The 20,854-nt window shown below is 36.2% G+C and overlaps 1 protein-coding gene across 3 annotated transcripts in view; it reads right to left on the reverse strand.

Moving 5' to 3' along the window:
• Positions 1–725: 725 nt before the first annotated feature.
• LOC126366527 (carbonic anhydrase-related protein 10) overlaps positions 726–20,854 on the reverse strand; it is a 58,943-nt gene continuing 38,814 nt past the window's right edge. For all 3 annotated transcript variants that reach the window (XM_050009671.1, XM_050009670.1, XM_050009672.1), the window contains exons 3-11: positions 19,140–19,190; positions 10,947–11,083; positions 10,391–10,582; positions 8,849–8,944; positions 7,470–7,536; positions 6,686–6,840; positions 2,645–2,776; positions 1,841–1,889; positions 726–1,574 (exon numbers count right to left, since the gene is read on the reverse strand). In XM_050009671.1, the coding sequence (XP_049865628.1) occupies positions 1,552–1,574; positions 1,841–1,889; positions 2,645–2,776; positions 6,686–6,840; positions 7,470–7,536; positions 8,849–8,944; positions 10,391–10,582; positions 10,947–11,083; positions 19,140–19,190 (902 nt within the window). In that variant the 3' untranslated portion in view covers positions 726–1,551. The remainder of the gene's footprint in view (positions 1,575–1,840; positions 1,890–2,644; positions 2,777–6,685; positions 6,841–7,469; positions 7,537–8,848; positions 8,945–10,390; positions 10,583–10,946; positions 11,084–19,139; positions 19,191–20,854) is intronic.

Raw genomic sequence — 20,854 nt, forward strand, 5'->3', positions numbered from 1 at the left:
CAATAACGGCGCTCCGGGATCCGGTGCGGAAAATCGAGCGATTTATTTCACGATATCTTAATCTCGTGCTTACCAGATGGGCGAGGAGGGGAGATAAAAAAATTGTTTAATTAACGTGTTATGTGCATTTATATACGTGGAGTGTGTAAAAGTTATGATGGTTTTTGACTTTTGTTTGATACCAGAGTTGTCTCAACACTGGGTAACGCTACTAAACTATAATATATAATAATATAATAAATAATAAGTCCCTTAATGCCTAGATGTCTGTCAAAATAACGCCGCTTCCTCATAAAATTGTTTAACAGTCTTTTCAACGCAAAACCAGTTCGTCGTAAGTATGTAACATATTTAAAATTTTAAATCTTCATTCATCTGCATTATTAAATTCAGTTCAAACACAGACTGCAAACAGTTGTCCACCTCCACATACAGCTATCTAATCTAAAAGGTGAAGGACAATGCGATGGAGCTCGATTAAATTAAGTTACTACAGCGAAAAGCAGAGCAATTTCGATTCTCATGGAATTCAAATGAGCTTTTTATTCAAACGTGAGAAAACTCCTAGAGAATGGAGGAAACACTGAACCAGACGGGTTCACTCCATTGCCTCCCTGAGAAGTGGATTTTTAAACTCACGGTGGCTGACATTATGAGTCAAAAGTAAACCAATGTAAGACAGGGAATTAACAATAAAAAAGTAAATAAGAACCAACTTTTGGGAGATATTTATTTTAATGAAATAATAATTTATTTCTAATAAATCTTAGAAGAAAGCCGGCGATATACACTCAATCATGAATTGTTTTAATTTGCTATGCAATACTTTCTAAAATATTCATTATTTAAAGCTATAGATGCCCGTTAGCAATAGTTTCATATTTTTATTTAGAAATACAGTCAAACAGTTGATACTTTTTACGTAATTATTTTACGTAATTCTTAATTTGATATGATTTTTAACTTTAAGTAATTGATCTTAGCTTGTATTTCAAAAATTAAATACATAAAACTTATATGATACTCTCGTGACATATATATTAACAAGAGCATTAACATTTATAAAGAACACAAACACTCAGATATGTTATATTTTATACGATCTACTTGTACACAGGATACAAAACCGTTCATATACTTCTTCGTCCCTCTATAACTATACTACTTTAATATGTACTTACTATAAACTGACGGCGACCGATGTAGTTGGTACATCTATCCGAAAAATATGTATCTATGTATGTATTCCTAGTTTTATGAGGCCATTACAAAATAAGTATTAGAAACCTAGTAGGACTAATCACATAATTCTACCGGGAAGTCTAAGGATTAGTACTCAACATTTAATGCTAAGACGACAATCTTATTACGGGTAGATACTTAACTACTTAAAGTACACTTTATAGCTCTATTTATCATAAGCAAGATATCTCAATAAGACTGTACAAGTTGTATATACAATTTCTTACATTCTAGTATTCTATTTAAACATAATTTTCTACATAGAAGCTAAACAGTGTACACGAATGCCTACCGTTGGTAAATTAATCTTCAATATTGTGTCCAGCTTTTGGCTGAAATGAAAAAAAAAAACTGAATTGAGTGACGAAATTTTATAATACTGTAATCAAAATTTTATACGAATTAAAGCTTACAATTATTTTATTCCCAATGGGGTTAGTTAGTGGTACCTACATCCATCGCAAGAAGAATTGAGCACCTTCGCGCTTCATTTGAGCTGTCTGTCAGACCAACGTGATATGTGGTGAGCCCTATCGCCATTTACATTGGTGTAGCCAATTGTGTTAATAATAATTTGATGACGTAATTGACAACTTACCTTTGTAATGCATGTTCCGGTGCATGCTCGGGCAAGTTTTCCCGGGGTACTGAAAAGTAAATTATCTATAAATATTTTTGTTTTACTGTGACGGCTTGGATTAATAATAATGGTGACTTAGATAACTAAGTCCACCTTTGTAAACGTCCATTTCTTGTTTGTGATGTAACTAGTTGTTAAGTGCTATAAAGTATATTATTATTATAACTAGCAAGATAAAAGGATAATTACGAATTATGGTTGCCTCGAAAAGATTGCTACTTAGCAATAAGGCTGCCTATTGTACTCATTCTATTTCTCTTTTGTTTTGTATTTTCCTGTTTGTGCAATAAAGTATTTGTTATGTTATGTTATATGCCGTAAATTTTCTTGCAACTGAAATCAATTATTGACCTATATAATCTCATGACTATAATAAGTTTTATATAACATACATATTATGTAATTATACAAGGTTGCCCAAAGGTTCACATTCAAAACATAGGGGTGTTTCTGGTAACTAATAGCCTCTCTATCTAATTTTTCGTTTAGAACGTGAACCTTTGGGCCATCCTGTATCAAACAATCTGAAATAGGCTGACCCGTTTGTCTGTATCGCGCGTTCTACTTGTCTTTATGTTATGTTTTTTGTACAATAAACTGTTAAATAAATAAATGATAAATTATACAAAACGCAAAGAAAAATGATGAATAATGAATAACGCATGTGCGGCCTACTGCAAGTTGCGTTCTACGATGACGTGTGGTTCCATTCAACTTTGTCACAACGTGTACACTGAAGACGCTATCCAAAAAAAGCTTTACCTTGCTCAAGTCAAAGTCGATGTTAGTTCTCACAGCGCGGTGGTGAAGTGGCTGTGGCGGCCTGAAGTTGTTCCCGAGCGGCGCCTTCGGGTGCCGCGCGTCGCCCTGCATCAGCCGCCGTAAACCGTGCAACTAGCAACATACAACATCACCACGAAAAGTTTTAAAACTAAAATTCGACTACATACGGTCACTATACTTTGGTACCATGTCACATTAACTTTTTTGACAAACTGAACTGTAAGTCTCACTAAATGTCAAATATGTTAGTGCGACAGAGTCCTAAAGTGGGTACATTATATTGCTCATGACTGTACACCTGTAAAATTTGGCAGACGTGTTTAGCAGCCAATCATCTCTTTTATATTGCCTTGCCCTTGCAGGGCATAATGTACCTCCTAACTATGTTCCACCTTAATTTATGTTTGTGACATGAAATAAATGAATGTAAATATTGTTCAATTTGTAATTTCCATTGACCAAATTGGAGTTGTTCTTAGAAAAGGTTCAGTTCGATCTACTCTGAACCGGAGTGCCTGTATGAAACAAGAGTACTTAAGCAAAAGTAGTGTGTCAGGGTCGAAGAAAATGGAATTCCATAGTCTCTGGCAATACATATATGTATTGCTCAATTCCAACAATGTTACAAACATACGGATTGAATTTATTACTTCCTTCTTTTTTGAAGTCGGTTAAAAAAAGATCGCCCTCCGAAAAGTTCATAAAAGTATGTTCTGCAGTGGGATCGATAGCCACTAATCACCGTCGATGAACCAGTCTGTAACCTTTCTTCTCAAAGCTTTGTGTAATGAACATGTTTAATCTTCTTTTTTTGTGGACATTTGTGTTTTGACAGTCACAGAAAATATAAAAAGTGGAAGGTACTATTGTTTACATTTTTAAGTAGTTCCTTCTAAGTTTCCAATTTATTGGCCAATATTTTATATTTCGAAGCTTAGTAATTAGAAGATAGTGGTAATTCAAGCGTTTGTAATAACCTGAGCTTGTTTCCGAATGTAATTTTTGTCGTAATTTCGCATGCATGCTCCGAGTGTGTTCCGATTCCATTACCTATAATGTTGTAAACAAGTATGGCGTAGAGCGATTTCAGCAAATTGAAATTTCTTCCTTTTATGTGTTAGTGTTGTGTGGTATGGCCGCGACGGCGGGATTAACGGGCCCGGCGCACGCGACTCGCTATCTCATTCGCATCGCCGTTACGCTGTATTAAACAATTTAAAAGTTGAACTTTGGTTTTCGGTTAGCGAGGAATAGTTTGCTTTGTTTATGGTTATCTACTTTCCTGAAATAGGAGTGGTGATAGTGACCCAATGTGTGGTACGCTTTCATATATTTTGTTACAAAATACAGCGGCGAAATAAAAGCGAAAATGAAAGTGAAATTCATGAAATTAATCTGGTAGCATGATTGCTACATTTTATAAAGTCTGGGGACAAATGTTGTTTTTACATTTATTATTTGCGCTAAAGTGAAGGCAAACAGCAGTAGTATATTGCGCTTCAAGCGGCGACCACATGGCGTTCACTCAACTCCCTGTGAGATTGCAAGCAGTTCCACTACCACTTAATTTTCCCACAAACACAAACGGAAAACATAAACAATGATTTATAATAACAGCCACACAACGCGGCACTTTCAGTTTACTTTTAACACGTACATAATTCACGGCGGAGTCTTTGTCTAAAGGCGAGGGACGTGAGTTGTTTATTGTAGCGTGAGCACAAATGAAAATGTTATTACACTGCCCTCACCACGGCTGAATACACGGAGCGAACGAAGCTAGATGCGTCCGCCCATCTCCGCTTCCTTCCCTACGCTCATTCCCGCTTCTTAATTTTTATAAATAGCGCAGAGAACATTAGATGTAGTGCACTCATGAAGCACTTAGGTTGAGTAAAGCTGTATTTTTCCGGCTCTTACGATGCGAGGGTATTCCCTGGCGTGTATGTGTGAAGACGAAGAAGTTGAATAAAGCAAGGTAAAATTTAAAAAATGCGGCGTGGCGAAATTGGTCGTATATATCTTTAGCAGTATTCATTATAATCTTTTGCGTGATTTAAAAGTAATAAAATTAAAAGTGTCACAAACAATACAAGCACAATTTGTGTATTTCCAAGAACTTTATATCTTTAAGCGAAGTGCCGGCCAAGCGGCGTACAATGCAAATAGGGTGAACTTGAACAAATGCCGGCCTCGACCGCATATCGATTGCTGCTTCTAACTTAATGGATTCTTAACTTCACCGGTGCCTCTAATTAATTATGTCTGCCTATTTAGTTTGAGAACTGTGATTGAGTTAGTAACTAACCCATATTTGTGTTTAGAATGCTTAGTTGAAATGGGAAAGCGGTGTAAAGTTATTTTACCCGACTTCAAAAAAGGTGGAGGTTCTCAATTCGTCGGTTTTTTTTATTTATTTTTTATGTATGTTCCCTGATTACTTGAAGATGCCTGAACCGATTTGGAAAATTCTTTTTTTATTCAAAAGGGTATGGTGCCCAGGTGGTCTCATTGTTAGCATGTCATGATCTGATGATGGGATCCTAGAGAAATCGAGGGCAACCCTCAAATTTTATAGGCAATGTTTTAGTGTATTTTTCAAAGCTACGCCAGTATTTACGTGTGATCGTAAAAAAATATGTGGCTAAGCTGATCATGGAAGGTCAACTCCTCAATGGTTAGGAGTTCAAGGATAATTCTTTCACTATGCTGTACGCATGTTCAGACATATAGTTATTAATATCAAGTGAGCTGATGAAGGAAGGTCGTGACCCTCAAAAGTTAGGAGTTAGGATTTAATAATTTATTAACTATAGGATAGACTGTCTAGAGGAACATGAAGGCGCTGGGTCTCAAAGAAGACGATGTTTGTCAGCGTGATACTTGGCGCCGCATGATTGGGAAAACCGACCCTGCATAACGAGTGGCGAGGATAAAGAAGAAGCATAATAACTATGATGGAAGGTCAAGGTTTTCTTGCAGCTTCTTTTCCCCGGCTATACAGGTTGTGAGAAGCTGCAGTGGTTTTAGGCGGATGAGACGTTCGTTTTGTAAAAATTGACGATTCAAAGTGTAACTATGTTACCTACTGATTAAAGATATTTTTGAATTTGAATTTGAATATGAGATTGACTGTGGCGATTTGGTGTTCCTACAGCATACCTAAGTATCTATTTCAATACGATCCACTAAAAAGTAAGAAGTAACTTGACGCTTTTTAAACGTAAAATACCGCGTTCAAAAAAAAAAACATGAACTGAAAAACAAACACAAAAAAGCGCTTAGAAAAACACGCAAAAACTAAAAAGCAAAAAAAAAAAATTGGAGTCGATGCCGCTGGCACACAAACTGGCATTAATTACAAAACCTACGGGATTACTACGGGACTCCAAAAATAATTGATTATTGTAAATATTGAAATTAGTTTTTAGTGTAAAATTTTGTACATAGATAAAAAATACTTTCTTTTTTTAAATTATTGCAGATTTTTAACTAAGTAAAATTTGTCTTTTGTATAATATTTTGTAAATGTAACAATATAGGGTAAGAAATTGACATAAGAAAACAAGGCTACCTCTTACTCTTACTTATCGTGTGGGTTGTGAGGTGGAATACCAACCTCATCAACCTTGGTATCAGGGTTATTACTGAGCCGCCAAAGGCCCCTGACATTGCCTCATGTAACGACTACATACTTACACAAGTAAGTAGTAACCGGGACCAACGGCTTTACGTGTCTTCAGACAAGACAATTAGGTGATCAGCCTGTAATGTCCTAACCAAACTAGGGATCGCAAAGTGATTTTTGTAATATGTCTCCACCGGGATTCAAACTCGGGGCCTCCGGATCGTGAGCTCAACGCTCAACCACTGGACCACGGAGGCCGTATTGTTCAGCCAGTCGTATGTCGGAAAGTAACGGAAGATATTTTCAGAAAACCAGAAAGAACGACACGAAAGAGAGAAGGACTGTGTCCTGCAGTGGATACAGATACAAGTTAAATGAATAGACAATATTACCTGTTGCTTAGTGATGTAGATGGGCTTGTTGATGATGACCCAGGTGACAGTCTCGAAGCAGGCGGGCGCGGTCGTTGACCCGTCGTACGTCATGTAGTACTCCGTGTCTGGCAGCAACCCTCGCACTGATAACTTGTTCACTGGCATCTCAGCTCCTAAAGCATAACACGTAAGTATACAAATTAAATCTTCTTCTATGGTGTGGGTTGTGGGGTGGATTACTCCACAACCCATACCCACAACCTGGTGTCAGAGTTACAAATTAAATAAGTAATAAAGTAGTAATTTTTTTTGTCTCTACCCCAAATAGGCGTGATATGTGTGTATGCATCAAAATAGTTTTCTGATAGTTTTAGGTACTTTTGTTATTTAATAAAATGAGCAATCTTAGCTAACTCGTAATCAACCATTTAAAAAAATATTATTGTCAGATTCTGTATAGGGATCTATGATGCCTCACTATTAGACATTAATCACACTAAAAAAATATGATAAATGTTTCCTTTTTTTTTACCACCGGTTGCCTGGAAGAAATTGCTGCTTAGCAATAAGGCCACCAAATTGTGCTGTATCTTTCGTTTATGTTTTGTGTAAAACTTGTTTTGTATGTTGTGTGCAATAAAGTATATGTATTTGTATTAAAAATCTTGGTAACCCTATTACTCGTAGTATGATCAACTTACGACAGACGAGCAAATAGATCCATTTCATAGATTAATAATAGTGCTATTTTATTTCATTTTATGAAAAATAGCAAACTAACAATTTGTATATTTTTAATTACCTCCATATTTAATATTCTCTAGTTCCTCTGTTAATATTCTTAATTCAGGATTCGACAAATCGCCGAGCTGAAACAAAAGTCCAAATTACAATTACCTACGACAATCAAGACTACACAAATTAGTTCTTCTGTTAATTTTATATTAATTTGACTACAAAATTGTGCTTTGTCTGCTAAACTATTCTTTATTATTAAAATTACTTTGACATCTGTTTCTGAGTTGAGCTGGAACGACAGTCGCAGCTGTTTATCCCGTTACCTAATAAAATAACGAAGTATAAAGTAGACAGGACAATAACTGTCTTTGTTTGTCGTCTGGTGGAAATTGCTTGCTTTTGCAAATTTTCAGTTTACAGTGCATACGGCGACGGCGCGGCGGGCGAAATATTATGAACGTGCGGGTAAACAAGCGGCCCCTGGGACAACACGGCCGGGACACGACGACGTGAAGGCTCTCATTAAGGAAAGTCATAAAACGATCGAATAGGTTACCTTGCTTGTGTCTGGCACAACATAGCTCTCCAAACATTCACGCCGAGCTAAGTTTGACTTCATTAAACAGCGCGACTTTTTTATGGTAGATAGGAAGCATTTGAGCACTATCTCACCTAATCGTACAATGTAGTCGACAATGTGAAGTGTTTAACCTAGGAAGTGCCTAGTCACTTTTGTATGTTGGGAAATGGATGCGCGGAAAAGAATTTCAATCCTTGCACGGTTCATACGAGCTGATGGTAAATTAGCAACATAAAGGTGAGACTGCAGCCTACGTGATCGTGTACGCTCAAAGAGGCATTAGTCAACTTAACGCTGTAGTCGTTACCGATACTGTCTGGTATTTAAAGTGACATACTCGTTCGAGATATACGTTTAACATGAAAACTATAAGTGCTAAAGGTCAATAATAGAGTGACCCAAAAGTGACTGGCAGTATAGTACGTTCCTCTGTCAGACAGTTCTTAATTTGAACTAATAGCTTTGGCGGCTAATCCAATGGCGGTAGAAAACTCCAATTTCCTTAATTAACCGAGCTCAGTTTGGGTAGTGGCGGTGAATAGGTGTGGCTTTGATAACACTTCGTCGATAACGCCAATTACGTGAAAGCGCACTCGCACATTTTTCGAAGCGCCTGTACAACTCGATTTGAAATCACGTCCGCCGCACCTTTCAACGACATCGTAATATTTCGTAATTAAGAAAAAATATTCTGTAAACAGAAATGCTCCGCACGCCATAGAAAATCAAATGAACAGGCAACTGTCGTTCCATCAACAAAACGACGCCAAAGTATAAACCGCTTAGGTACTTAATATCTGGTATTGCGAAACACGATTTATTCAATGTACTTACTCACAATAAATTATGACAATGTTCTTTACCTGTAGTAGTAAAGAGATGGAAACAATTCCTTGAGCTTTATGTAAAGCCTCTGAGAAGTTAGAATAAAGCTGCGAATTGAAACCAAATATTTGAATCTGTAACAAAAGGAAATTCATAAATTAATGTAGGTAAGTCTTATACGATTTTACGGACTGTTATTCAGTAAGAGAATAATCGCCGTATTTTTCGGAGACGGAATGTATATTGAGTGAAAAAGTAAAAAAGTAAAAGAATCCACAGAAGAGTAAGCACGTGATTTTAGATTTAACGCGGCTGCGTAAGAATTTGTCACATAAATAAACAGGAGGCACGGTTGAGTTGGCTCACAGTCGTTCGTCGGGATTACATTTGGGATTTCAGCGTCTCAAGGAAGGCGGTCCGACGAGCGATGCGTGTAAAAACATCTGTTACGCTTTCTTTTGGGGCCTTCCTAAAGAAATCTGTGATAACAATTTAATGTAAGTACTCACTTTTTCTCAACATTATTTTTTTCTTCGAGATTTTATTTTTATTTTATTGATTTATTTTTATATATTAGTACCTATTATAGGTTCGCTTTTGTCCACAATATGACCTGGTGCACCTAGCAAATGCGTATCCACTATAGCCTTGATAACTTCAATATTGTAATAAATAAATAAAATAAAAATATACTATAACTATATTGTCTTAGTTAAATTTATCTTATTAGCTAGTGTTAGTAAAATTTTATTTAATTGTTTTTTTGTTATGTTTTGAAAACACAGACTGCGGCAAGCTGTTCTAGTTCTTTACTATATTGGTGGTCAACTTCAACTTCAACTTTATGGTTGTATCTATATGGCAACCGGTCATATTGGTGGTCTTTCACAACACGACGTGCCTGACGACGTCTGATTTACATTAGATTAGAATTTGGGGGGTAAGGTTACTAAAATAACAATATCGCAGTAGGCGACACTTATGAATTACCTCTTGAAGCTACCTACCGAAGCAAAGCGTCTACCTCACCTATGCGTTGCATTATAATAATGCTGTAATAATGCATTATTAACAATGTTATTGCCGTTATTACAACATCTAATTAGTGGAACTCCTTAGTTCAGTGCAGCATGCAGCCGAGTAAGTCTGCAAACATCTCGATAGACGCACTAATTGATTCAACTCACTCGCGAACGGCAAATAACTAGGTGCTTACGATGAAATTAATCCATTTACCAAATTGGTTCCGTCTACCGTGAAACGGCTAGGAAAATTATAAGTAAATAAAGTGAGCCAGTCCTTTCAAACTTGCACAAACGTGTTTATTTAAACTTTACACAGTTCGTTGATATGAATATAAATAAAGGCACTTTATAAATTGTGTAACGATTGCACCGAACTTTTGTCGTTCCGGAAACTTTTGCACAACATGATTATTTTCATTATTTATATTCTTGACATAGTTGCATTATGTTACTTCTTTAAAAGAAAACATTTTAGGTCAGTTGAACCGTTAAAAGTCCTTGAATCTAAGCTAGTACTATACTAAATTTAATTTAATAATAAAAACATAAACGAACCTCAGCTGGGAAGGAGTAGCCGTTGATCGCGTGCTCGGAGCCGAACTGGTCGTGCAGTCCATAGTGTATGTGGATCTCGTGGAATTGATACTTGTACGAGAGGGGTCCCCCCGTGATGTTGATGTGGTGTCGCGTCTCATTCTCTACCGTGAAGATCACCGAATGACCCGTGTTGCTTATCAAACCATTTATCTGTTTAAAAAAGAAAATTAATTCATATTTGCGACTGTTTATTTATTTAATTTTTAGATACCTACCCCTTTTTTAAATTACATGTAATTCTTCTCATACTTAGGTACTACATTAAATTGGAATTTTATGTTTATTTATTTTTTCAATAAAAGTTATGTGGTAAAAAGTATCTTAATTCAAAATAAAATTTCACATTAATCACAATAATATGTATGTTAAACTCGTAATTTCCGTTTAAATCGCATCATATTAATACAGTAAGTACAGTACATTATATTTAATACAGTCCAGTTGGCTAAAAGCATCTACTTAGGGAGTGTCTTCAACTCGTAAAATAAATATTTTACACAAACAAAAAACTTACCCTATGTTTATCTATGTGTAAAAACCGTAGGTTGGGGTCGAATAGTAGTTTCTCTGGTTCCAAGTTGACCGGAGATTGTCTCCGGCCTTTGTTGCAGAGCGACCACTCCGGGTTGATCAACCCCCAGAATGCTGGACCTAAACAACCGTTTGCTATATAAAAGACCCTTTGTTTCGAGTACGACGATAGGGGCAAATTCCCTCTGTATAGTAGTATATGAAGCATGAACGAATTGGTTTAGTGTTTTATCGTCAGTTGGATTATGAAATGTAAGAAACGTAATATAACCTAGATTCGGCTATTGACACATGTAAGGAATGATTGATTTAGGTATAATATTTTGGCATAAACTTAGTAGATATAATAATGGTGCCGATTTTGGCAGCACAAATTTGATTTTTATTTTGACAGTTGTAAAAGTAGATTTATCCAGTATTTTTATTTTATTTTTTTATTTTTATATTTTTTTTCTTTGTCTTACATCCTTCGTAAGTGAAGAACGGGACCATCTTTAATGCTATCGGACTATAAAATAAAGTTATGTCCGCTAGAATCGGCGCCAACTTGCCAAGAGTAATGTTAAAGAGTCATTAATCATGATTCTGTGTTTTCGAAACCTGAACAAACCAGAGTTATAATAAAACAGATGTGTTGGCAGCAGGTTACTTAATCTTATCTATCAAAACATAGGCTCCGATTCCTGCAGCCACCTCCTAATTTTATTTTAAGTTATACGGCCTGCTATTTTCTTATCCGCCGAAATGGAAAGGGACGGATGATTGTCGACAAGTTAATTTTAAAACGAACGAATAACCCGAGCGAATAAAATAGGCGAGATCGCTGGTAGGTATTGTAAACAATTTGACGTGCTGTTTGCTGTGGCTGACGTAAAATTTTTAAACGGTTCTTTTAGATTTCTGCTTAAAATTTACGAGTATTCCATAAATTTGATGCCTGTCCCTTTCTTTTCCAACGGATAAGAAAATGACAGGTATAACTTAAATTAAAATTAGATGGCGTCTGCAGGAATTAGCACTATAGTGCACTTAAATCTATCTGTACATTGTTACTATCAAACTTTTATTCAGGTGAGATGGTACACCGTGTAGATACCGAGTACAATATGTAATGTTCATTTCATTTCACGCTGTCGGCTTTGCATTGTTGACGAAGCCGTACTAATGAATATGAAATCATATATTTTCCAATTTAATTTTACTACAAACGCAGACAACAATTTGTTGTGGATTTATTCACAAAAGTTGTTATAATAATGGCTTGTTCAAAACATTTGGGATCATGTTTTATGGACGGGCTGCACATGTAGCTCATTATTATCCGATGGAACTGAAATGTTACGTTAATTATCATTGTGACAATGGCCTTATTGCGAACACGAAATAATCGGTGCATGTTTCATTAATACGCATTTTCCTGTCGAATGTACGATAATTAACTGTACAATGTATATTTAAACTCATTGAAATTGAATGGCATAACACTAGTTGGAATTAGGGCTGCTGGCAGTAGTCTAGTAGTAATATTTGAGCTTATAATAAGCGTATATAACATATATATTTAATAGCACACACAGGAAATACAAACAAAAGAGAAATAGAGAGAGTAGAATAATATCCTTCTTCTTTTTTCTTTCTTTTTCAAATATAGTATTAAGTATGTAGTGCAGTATAGGAATTCTTGTACATATTATGCAAATGAAATACAAAAATAAACTTACGAGTATATAACTACATAACAATAGTAACTACTACATACTATGAAAGAAAGGAGTAGATTCATTACTTATGAAAATATAGAGAAATCAGAACTAAGGAAATGCACCTTGACTTGCTCTTTAAAGGACTCCAATGACGAAGCTCTCCTAATGCTTTCAGGCAGAGAATTCCACAGACGGACAGCTTCCACCGTGACTGGCTTAGAGTAGAAGATTGAAGAATGGAAAGGAATATTTAGTGACAGCTTGTTGGATGAACGGATGTTTCGGGCGAGAGTGGAAGAATGAAGGACGAAGCGATCTTTGAGGTAGAATGGAAATTTAGGGTTAAAAAGGACATAATATAGAAGGAACAATCACAATTTTATTTCATTTCATATCAACAGGATATGACAGTCTCTCCGATGATAAACAGGTAGGTTTTACATAAAGTAAGCACATGAATGAATTTGAATAAGGCGGAAGAAGCGAAGAGCATGGCGTTGCCTGTAGATCGGCTCTCTCAACTAACTCCTCAAGGGACCAGGTCTGAAGCTAAGCGTGAAAGACGCTGTGCCAACTCAGTACATAGCTTAAACATTTGCGTTCCCAAGGTATTTCAATATGTGAGAAAAGTGCGGCGCGAAAGTAGCCAAAGTGCTTTGGATCGCGTTGCCGGTTTTATTATTTACGGCCTTGAAAATTGCATGAGTAAGCCAGCGCCGGTGGTTGTGGTCACGCCCACTTTATGGCCACGCGTTAAGCGAAAACTCTTTAGTGAATACTTTTTTGGCATTGTTTACGGCTAATAGTGCCAACACTGCGGTTTAGAAAACGAAAAGAGAACTGCAATGCTATGGTGGTGATCTTTGCTTTCCTCATTATAGTGACAGCCTAGACCAGAGGTGGAACTTACTTAGTTACGTACTTATTTGTAATGTAAATATCATTTAATAACACAAACTATCGACATAATTTATCTATAACTGAAGAGAAGATTTTCCATTGTTATGATTTCTGTTAAGTTTATATATATTCAAATTCAAAAATATCTTTATTCAGTAGGTAACATAGTTACACTTTGAATCGTCAATTTTTACATAACGAACGTCTCATCCGCCTAAAACTACTAAATGTATTCTTATATCTTGAACAAAATACTATTACGGTCTGAAACAAGTTTTCGCTATTCTGTGCTCTAATTTCAGCTAACCGTAAGGCGCTTTATCATGCTAAACAGCTTGTTTTCCTTCCTTTCTATTTTGACTTTACGTAAGAATTCTGGGAAAAATATCCTGTAAAAATAACCAAGAAAAGAATTGTAATACTACTTTAAAATTTTATAAAACATAACTGTTCAACTGTTTAAAAACGAAAGAGAGATCATGGGACAATAGTCACCAACTAGCCAAATCATTTACTTTTTACTAAACGTCAAAAAATGCAATTACTACGGAATTTGTATGAAAAAGCAACCTGTGACGTCATAGAAAAACATGACAAAATGTCGCACTTATTTTAACATTTTTCTTTATTACAAAAAATAAGTTAAATGGAGAAATGAAAACTTTTTGTCACCTTTGATCTGTCTTTATGAAGTACTTAATCAGAATTTCATAATGTATCTTTGATTTAGGAAACTAGACAATTTTCATTGTCTACTACTTTGAACCATTACATGGACGATGGCTTGATTACCAGTCACCATATGGCTCATTATATCCACCTTATGACTTCGTATCAGAAGTTTTCTTATTAGGTACTTGGTGGCTCTGTTTACCTCATTTAAGAAATACGTATAACAAACATATGTATAACAATATTAGTAAGTAAGTAAAATCTATATTTTATTTACAAAAATACGTGGTAATAAATATATGTAGCAGTAGGTTTATCTTTGTGTGCTAAGTACATTATTAGATGGAACAACTACTAGATGAGTGGCGAAGGTGATTACTAATGGTCGTGAATATTGCAGTAGGTAGCGGCAAGCCTTGGCACAGCCTCACGCAAGCCCTAAACTCTCGCCGAGTACCAACACGCCAGATACATTTTTAACTAGACCACCAAACCTTTACTTAAGCCTCTGATAGTGAACAAGAATTTTATTTGGGAATATTTCATGTTAGGCGCTTTACAAAATATTTTTATCTTTTAAAGAGAGCTATGAGAAAAACTTTACGTGTTTTGTAGTAATGCCTACAGTACTTTTACAGTTAAATGAGTACTTACAGTGACACATAGTTCGATAGATTTCAATTAGAAATTCCGACAAACGTTATATAAAGTTATCCTAATGCCTTCTTTCTCTGGCATTATAAGGCACAAAAAGAGATGTTCTTTACATAATATTCTAAGACAGGAGAAACGTGTCTGTTACCGGTAACCGAATGATACGATAACACACATGAAATGCTGTAACGCAATATGAATGCCAGATAAATCACCTGAATAAATTTTGTGTCACGTAAAACGGGTAAAAATGTTATCAGAGTGAGATATTGACACGGACGAACTGGAGCTATTCAATTCATAGCGGGTCAGCTGAATGCTTTAGCTTGTCTAATTTTAGCCGATAATCTGGTGCTTTTTATGTGACATATTGTCGTTTTAAAATGGGATGGAGAGAGTTCGCTCAGGATAGAAAAGAATGGATTACTTATATCTGAAAATATGTAATGACATTATAGGCATCGAGCTAACTAAGTAAATAGTCCGTTGAGAAACTAATTACGTTGTGCGTAAAATATAAACACATTTTTTGTTGCATGCGAAATATAAAATAAATTAAATTTGGGGATCACAAAATGTAAATAAAAAAGTTAAATTATAGAAAATATTATATATAGAAAAGTTGCGGTGTAGCAACAATCTCTCTCTCTATTTAAGAGCTGCGCTCTTGTCGGTGGAGTAACCGCCATTCCTCTCTTCTTCCCGCCAAAACCTTCATCTCCCGATACGACACGACCTGCACCTTCTCTTTTATTTGTTTCCTAAATGGTATCCTAGGTCTACCCCTTCCTCTCTTCCCTTCAATTTTTCCTTCTATAATGTTTGTTATAAATGAATCGTGTCGTATCAGGTGGCCAATCATATTTCCTCTCTGGTTCTCTATAGTCTTCAATATGGTTCTCTTTTCTTTAACTCTTTCCAGCACTTTTTCATTTGACACCATTTCAGTCCAGCTTATACTCTCCATCTTTCGCCAACACCACATCTCAAACGCTTCCAACCTCTCTCTGTCTCTCTGTGTCATAGTCCACGTTTCACTTCCATAGAGTGCAATGCTCCAAATATATGATTTAATAAACCGTTTCCTTATTTTTAATGATATGTTTTTGGTTTTCAAAATGTATTTTTTCCTGTTAAATGCTTGTTTAGCTATTGCAATTCTGGCTATCATGTCTTGTGTGCATCTAGAGTCACTATTTACTATACTTCCAAGATATTTGAAACTATTTGTAGCAACAATAACTGGCATAAAAATCTTTATAGAGTTTTTCATCTTGTAGAAGAGTAGATACATATTATATTATATTTATAAAACATAAATTATACACCACAAACACCTAAATTAAAACTTTATGCGGTACCATTGAGTTGTAAAGTAAACTAAATTGTTTCGGACATATTTCGCAAATGATTATTTGCTTTGCACTCTGCATGGTTACCAAGTGCAAAGTCAATTAATTACGTTGATAGAGTCTAAAATTATTGCCGCGTTTAATGCAATTAGCGTGGAGGTCACAAGTAGGGAACTAAAAATATGAAAACCTTCGTCAATTTTGGAATACAGTGTTTATAATCCAGTTAGGTTTTAAACATTGATTTATATAATACACTGGGATGAGCAGAGCTACAAGATGTTTAGTATTTGAGCCTGCAGCCAATTTAAGTCTCTGGTTTCAAGATAGAGAACCGTGAGCCGTAATCAAATCCATCCATCGGATATTAATTAGTACGTCCTTGTTGATGTTAGAGATCCTTTAATTGATATATACGCAATGTCCAGCATTATATAGCGGTTAAACGTTTTATGGTACAAAGTTTTAGAAATGGATTCGTTATTTTAGTTTATAAAAAAACACAGATAGATGATTTATATTGACCGCTACACAGACGGCAAATATGCAGTAGGAACAATATATACGTACATAAGCTCCTGCCCATTTACTGTTCTGGTAGGGAGAGACCACAGAATTTCACTTATGACAATTCTGACGGAGCACTACACAAGAAACAATACACTATAATAGTTCTTTGAATATACTGTCAGATAATATTTTAATACGAATTATAGTTATACATAACAGGGGGGTTGAAAAGGCCACATCGAAGCAATTCATCTAAAAAAGCAATATTGTTATTTGACATTAGTTGCATTGCGCACTATTCATAATCATAATCATTTATTGCAAGTCACAGTTTTACATAGGTGGTATACAGGATGTGGTAGGTACATTGTGACGCCCCGTTGGGGCACAGCAACTTAAGCATAACATTTGTTACGTGGTCAGAATTTACATTTATACAATAAGCTTTAACCAATTATCTATTTAACAATTAATGTAACATATTATATATATTCTAGTATAAATTATATAAGTATTATTAACATTAGTGAAGAAAAAACTATGGACACGCGTGTGCGCGCTCTCTTATAAATACATCATTTTGTCCTAATTTAATCCGTAAATCCGCTTGTAAACTAATAAACTAGCATATTCTACGTGTTATATGAACAATTGGTAATAAAAGTTGTTCCTGCATTGGAGTTCACCATTAATTCGAAGCCTCAGCTCCATACGTGCGCCGGCCGGCTGAAGAGGAATTCCATCACCCCGGAGCGATTTGCTGTGGCAACCCAGGTACGACTCATATTCTATATACGCAAGGAACCGAATCTCGACCTCTCGAACCTTTAGATTCCGAAACCAGGCGTGTTCATTAAGAAACGCTTGGTCCCCAGACGTTGGCGAGACCATCACGCGTTTTAAATTTCTCGTCCCGCCACATCTTTTTACTTTTAAATGCGCAAATGTCAAAGTGCAATATTGTTTTTTTAGATGAATTGCTTCGATGTGGCCTTTTTAACCTCCCAGGTGCTAAGTAGGTATCACGTATTCAGCCAGTGCTAAAACAGACTGACCGGAGTTAGTGACATTATCTAAGGAAAGTTAATCAAGCAGAAATATGCGAATCGGTTCCCCGGACCGTAGGTAGAAAGGCCCGTAAATGTAATATATGATTACGATTATACTCACGTTTTATTGTTAGAATATTACAGGGCCATAGGCGAAAACATATTACAATTATGAATGAGTACTAATATGTTTTTATCTACGTTAATTATGGAACTGTCATGTGCGTTCTTTGTTTCAATTAGGTACGAATATTGGGCCATAAACCGCAAGAGTTTTAGAAAACACCTTGAAATCGAAGCTTCAATTCTAAGTGTCACTAAACAGTTTACTCGATAGCAAATAAGCCGATTACAAACTTCTAGACTGGACGCGTTTTAGCAGTGCTCGTGTGACTTAGGGTCCTATCTCACTAGAACACCATAATGGTTGCACCACCAACGAAAATTCGGTTGCCTGCAATAAATTGGCTACGCAACCAGGGTGATACCCTTTATACAACTGCATACAATTTGTTGGTGGCGAGACTGCGGCGAGAGGTTCGCGCCCAACTGGGCACCCTCAGGCCTGTTGTCTTAAAATTTGTATCGGGTGAGAGCCCTCAGCGCTCCCCATTTGTCCGGCCAAGTTGTTAATGCCATTTGCGGCAAATCTACAATAAGTCACGTCAACAAAAAATATGTTGGTGGCGCAATGGTGGTGTCCTAGAGAGGTAGAACCCTCTAGCAAAGTACTTGAATACGTATACATAAATAAATATATTTTTTTGCACATATATATAATACGTATTTATATATTATAAACAAAAAAGGTATTATTATTGTTAGTCTGTATGATCCCACTGCTGGGCAAAGGCCTCCCCCATGTCTTTCCAAGTATCCCGGTTTATCCAGTCTTTTCGATAACTGTCGAGATCATCGCGCCATCGTTTCCGGTGTCTACCACGTCTACGGTGTCCGTCCTGTGGTACCCAGTGCGTGATGATCTTTGCCCATCGTTCCGTATGCATGCGGCACACGTGTACAGCCCAGTCCAGTCCCACTTTAGCCTGGCGGTATTCTTGCCAACGTCAGCTATACCGGTTTTTCAGCGCAGCACAGTGTTTTTAACTCGATCAATTCACTTTACACCTAGTATGCTGCGCTCCATTGCTCTTTGACAAACCCTGACCAAACATGTAAGTAGTTATTATTATGTGTCAATAGCCGCAACCGATGTGGAGCTCAATCCGATTTATATTCCCGATCGTATCCTAACCACGAATGTAACTAGACTCCAGATTCTCCAGTTTATAATGTACAGGTTTAGCAAGTATATGTAATGAATGAACGGTCTCACCTGAAATGCCGTCGTACGTCCACCATTCTTCCCAGCTGACGCCACTCACGGCTGCAATCACACAATTCTAATTAAGTCTGCACGATTAACATTATGAGCACTACTCGTAATATTACTATGCATTCATAACTATTATGATTAACAAAGGTCGATGACCCCGGTCGATGTTCGGACATCATAGACAATTAATATGTGTTATGGTTACACTAAATTTGTAGGATGTATATTAATAGAATATTAATAAGTACCAAATTAGATTAAAGAAAACAAAAGTTTATTGAAACAAAAAAAACCAATACTGAAATTGCCAGTGAAGCAAAATTTTTGAAAGGTATTTTTAAGCAAAGCCGTAATTATTTCGACTCGGCCACGATACGGGCCTGTTGAAGAGTCAGATTTGCAGCAGATTGAAATTTCCAATCTCAGCCTTCTTCACTCCTCTTAATTAAGATTATGGAATTATGTTACTTAGAATATTTCCAAGCACCTACAGATTCTTACTCATAATTACTTGTGAAGTATCGGATCGTGAGGAGTAGCGAGATATTTACTTCATTAGAGAAGCGACTTTATAACACGGTTTTTATGACTTTTATTTTTAGCGATTACATTTGCATTACCGACTAAATCCGTCCTTATCATCATTAAAATAACGTATGAAACTAAAAAAAAGCATAAAGCAATATTTAGGCAAACTGCTACACATTTATAAATCGAAAGTGTAGTTATTAGGGGAGCCGGTGTTACTGTAACCTAGGACCCAACTTCGTCGCCGTAAAGTCAATAAACAAGGAACAACAGCGGAAATACATAATCCCGACGCGGAGTGGAAATACCCACCAATCTCGAAACTTACTCGATACACGCCTGATTTATGCTTTTAATTTAAATTTTTGCATTCGCCAGGCGAAGTTCCCGCGGACGCGCCGCCGCCGCCTGCATAGCAAATATATGTTACAACTGAACCGGATCGCTCTCGGCTTCGATTCGATACGGCTTGAGCGAACTGTCGACTTTTAATCTTTTAATGCTACTCAACAAACTTCAGTCTCGAATACGCTTATTTATATGGAACGTTGCACTGTATCGACAGATCCTGTCTATTGGCTTTCATATTTTATTACAAATGTTTTTTTATACGGTTATTTCAGTTATTACTGGAGAATGGCTTTTAGCAGGGCAGCTACTTTAATCTCTTCAAATGTTATTATTATATTATATTTTGTAGTAAGTTATGAAAAAGTTTGCTCACATATTTGTGTTTGTTGCTGATGAGAAAGCAGTTAAGCAACAATTGCCTGGGAACTTAGGCTGAGGGATAACATTAAGTGAGCAGGTCTGCATGTAACGCTAACAACAGCTCAGTGCGGCTTAAGCTAACTTTGCCGGCGAAAACAACACCTGCGGCAGCGCACATTGTATCAAATCTGTGAAATACCGAATTCCCAAATTGCTTATATCGCATCTAATCTTTAGTTATCGGTAGTTTTGGATGCCTTTGCATTCTATGTTTCAAATACATCTTTGCCACATTCACATTGCACGAAGATTTTAAAAAAATGCCTCTTATGCCTGCAAAGCAAATAACACTGCAATAATTTTATATTCATAAAGGAAAATAATTCGGAAGCACTTTTAAAGTGCATGGAGTTTTACTTAATGGGCATTAATTGTGTAGCATTGAATAAAGCTTTAATTGCCGATCGAAATTTGTA

The sequence above is a fragment of the Pectinophora gossypiella genome, chromosome 4 (genome assembly GCF_024362695.1).
Source record: "Pectinophora gossypiella chromosome 4, ilPecGoss1.1, whole genome shotgun sequence".
Taxonomy (NCBI): domain Eukaryota; kingdom Metazoa; phylum Arthropoda; class Insecta; order Lepidoptera; family Gelechiidae; genus Pectinophora; species Pectinophora gossypiella.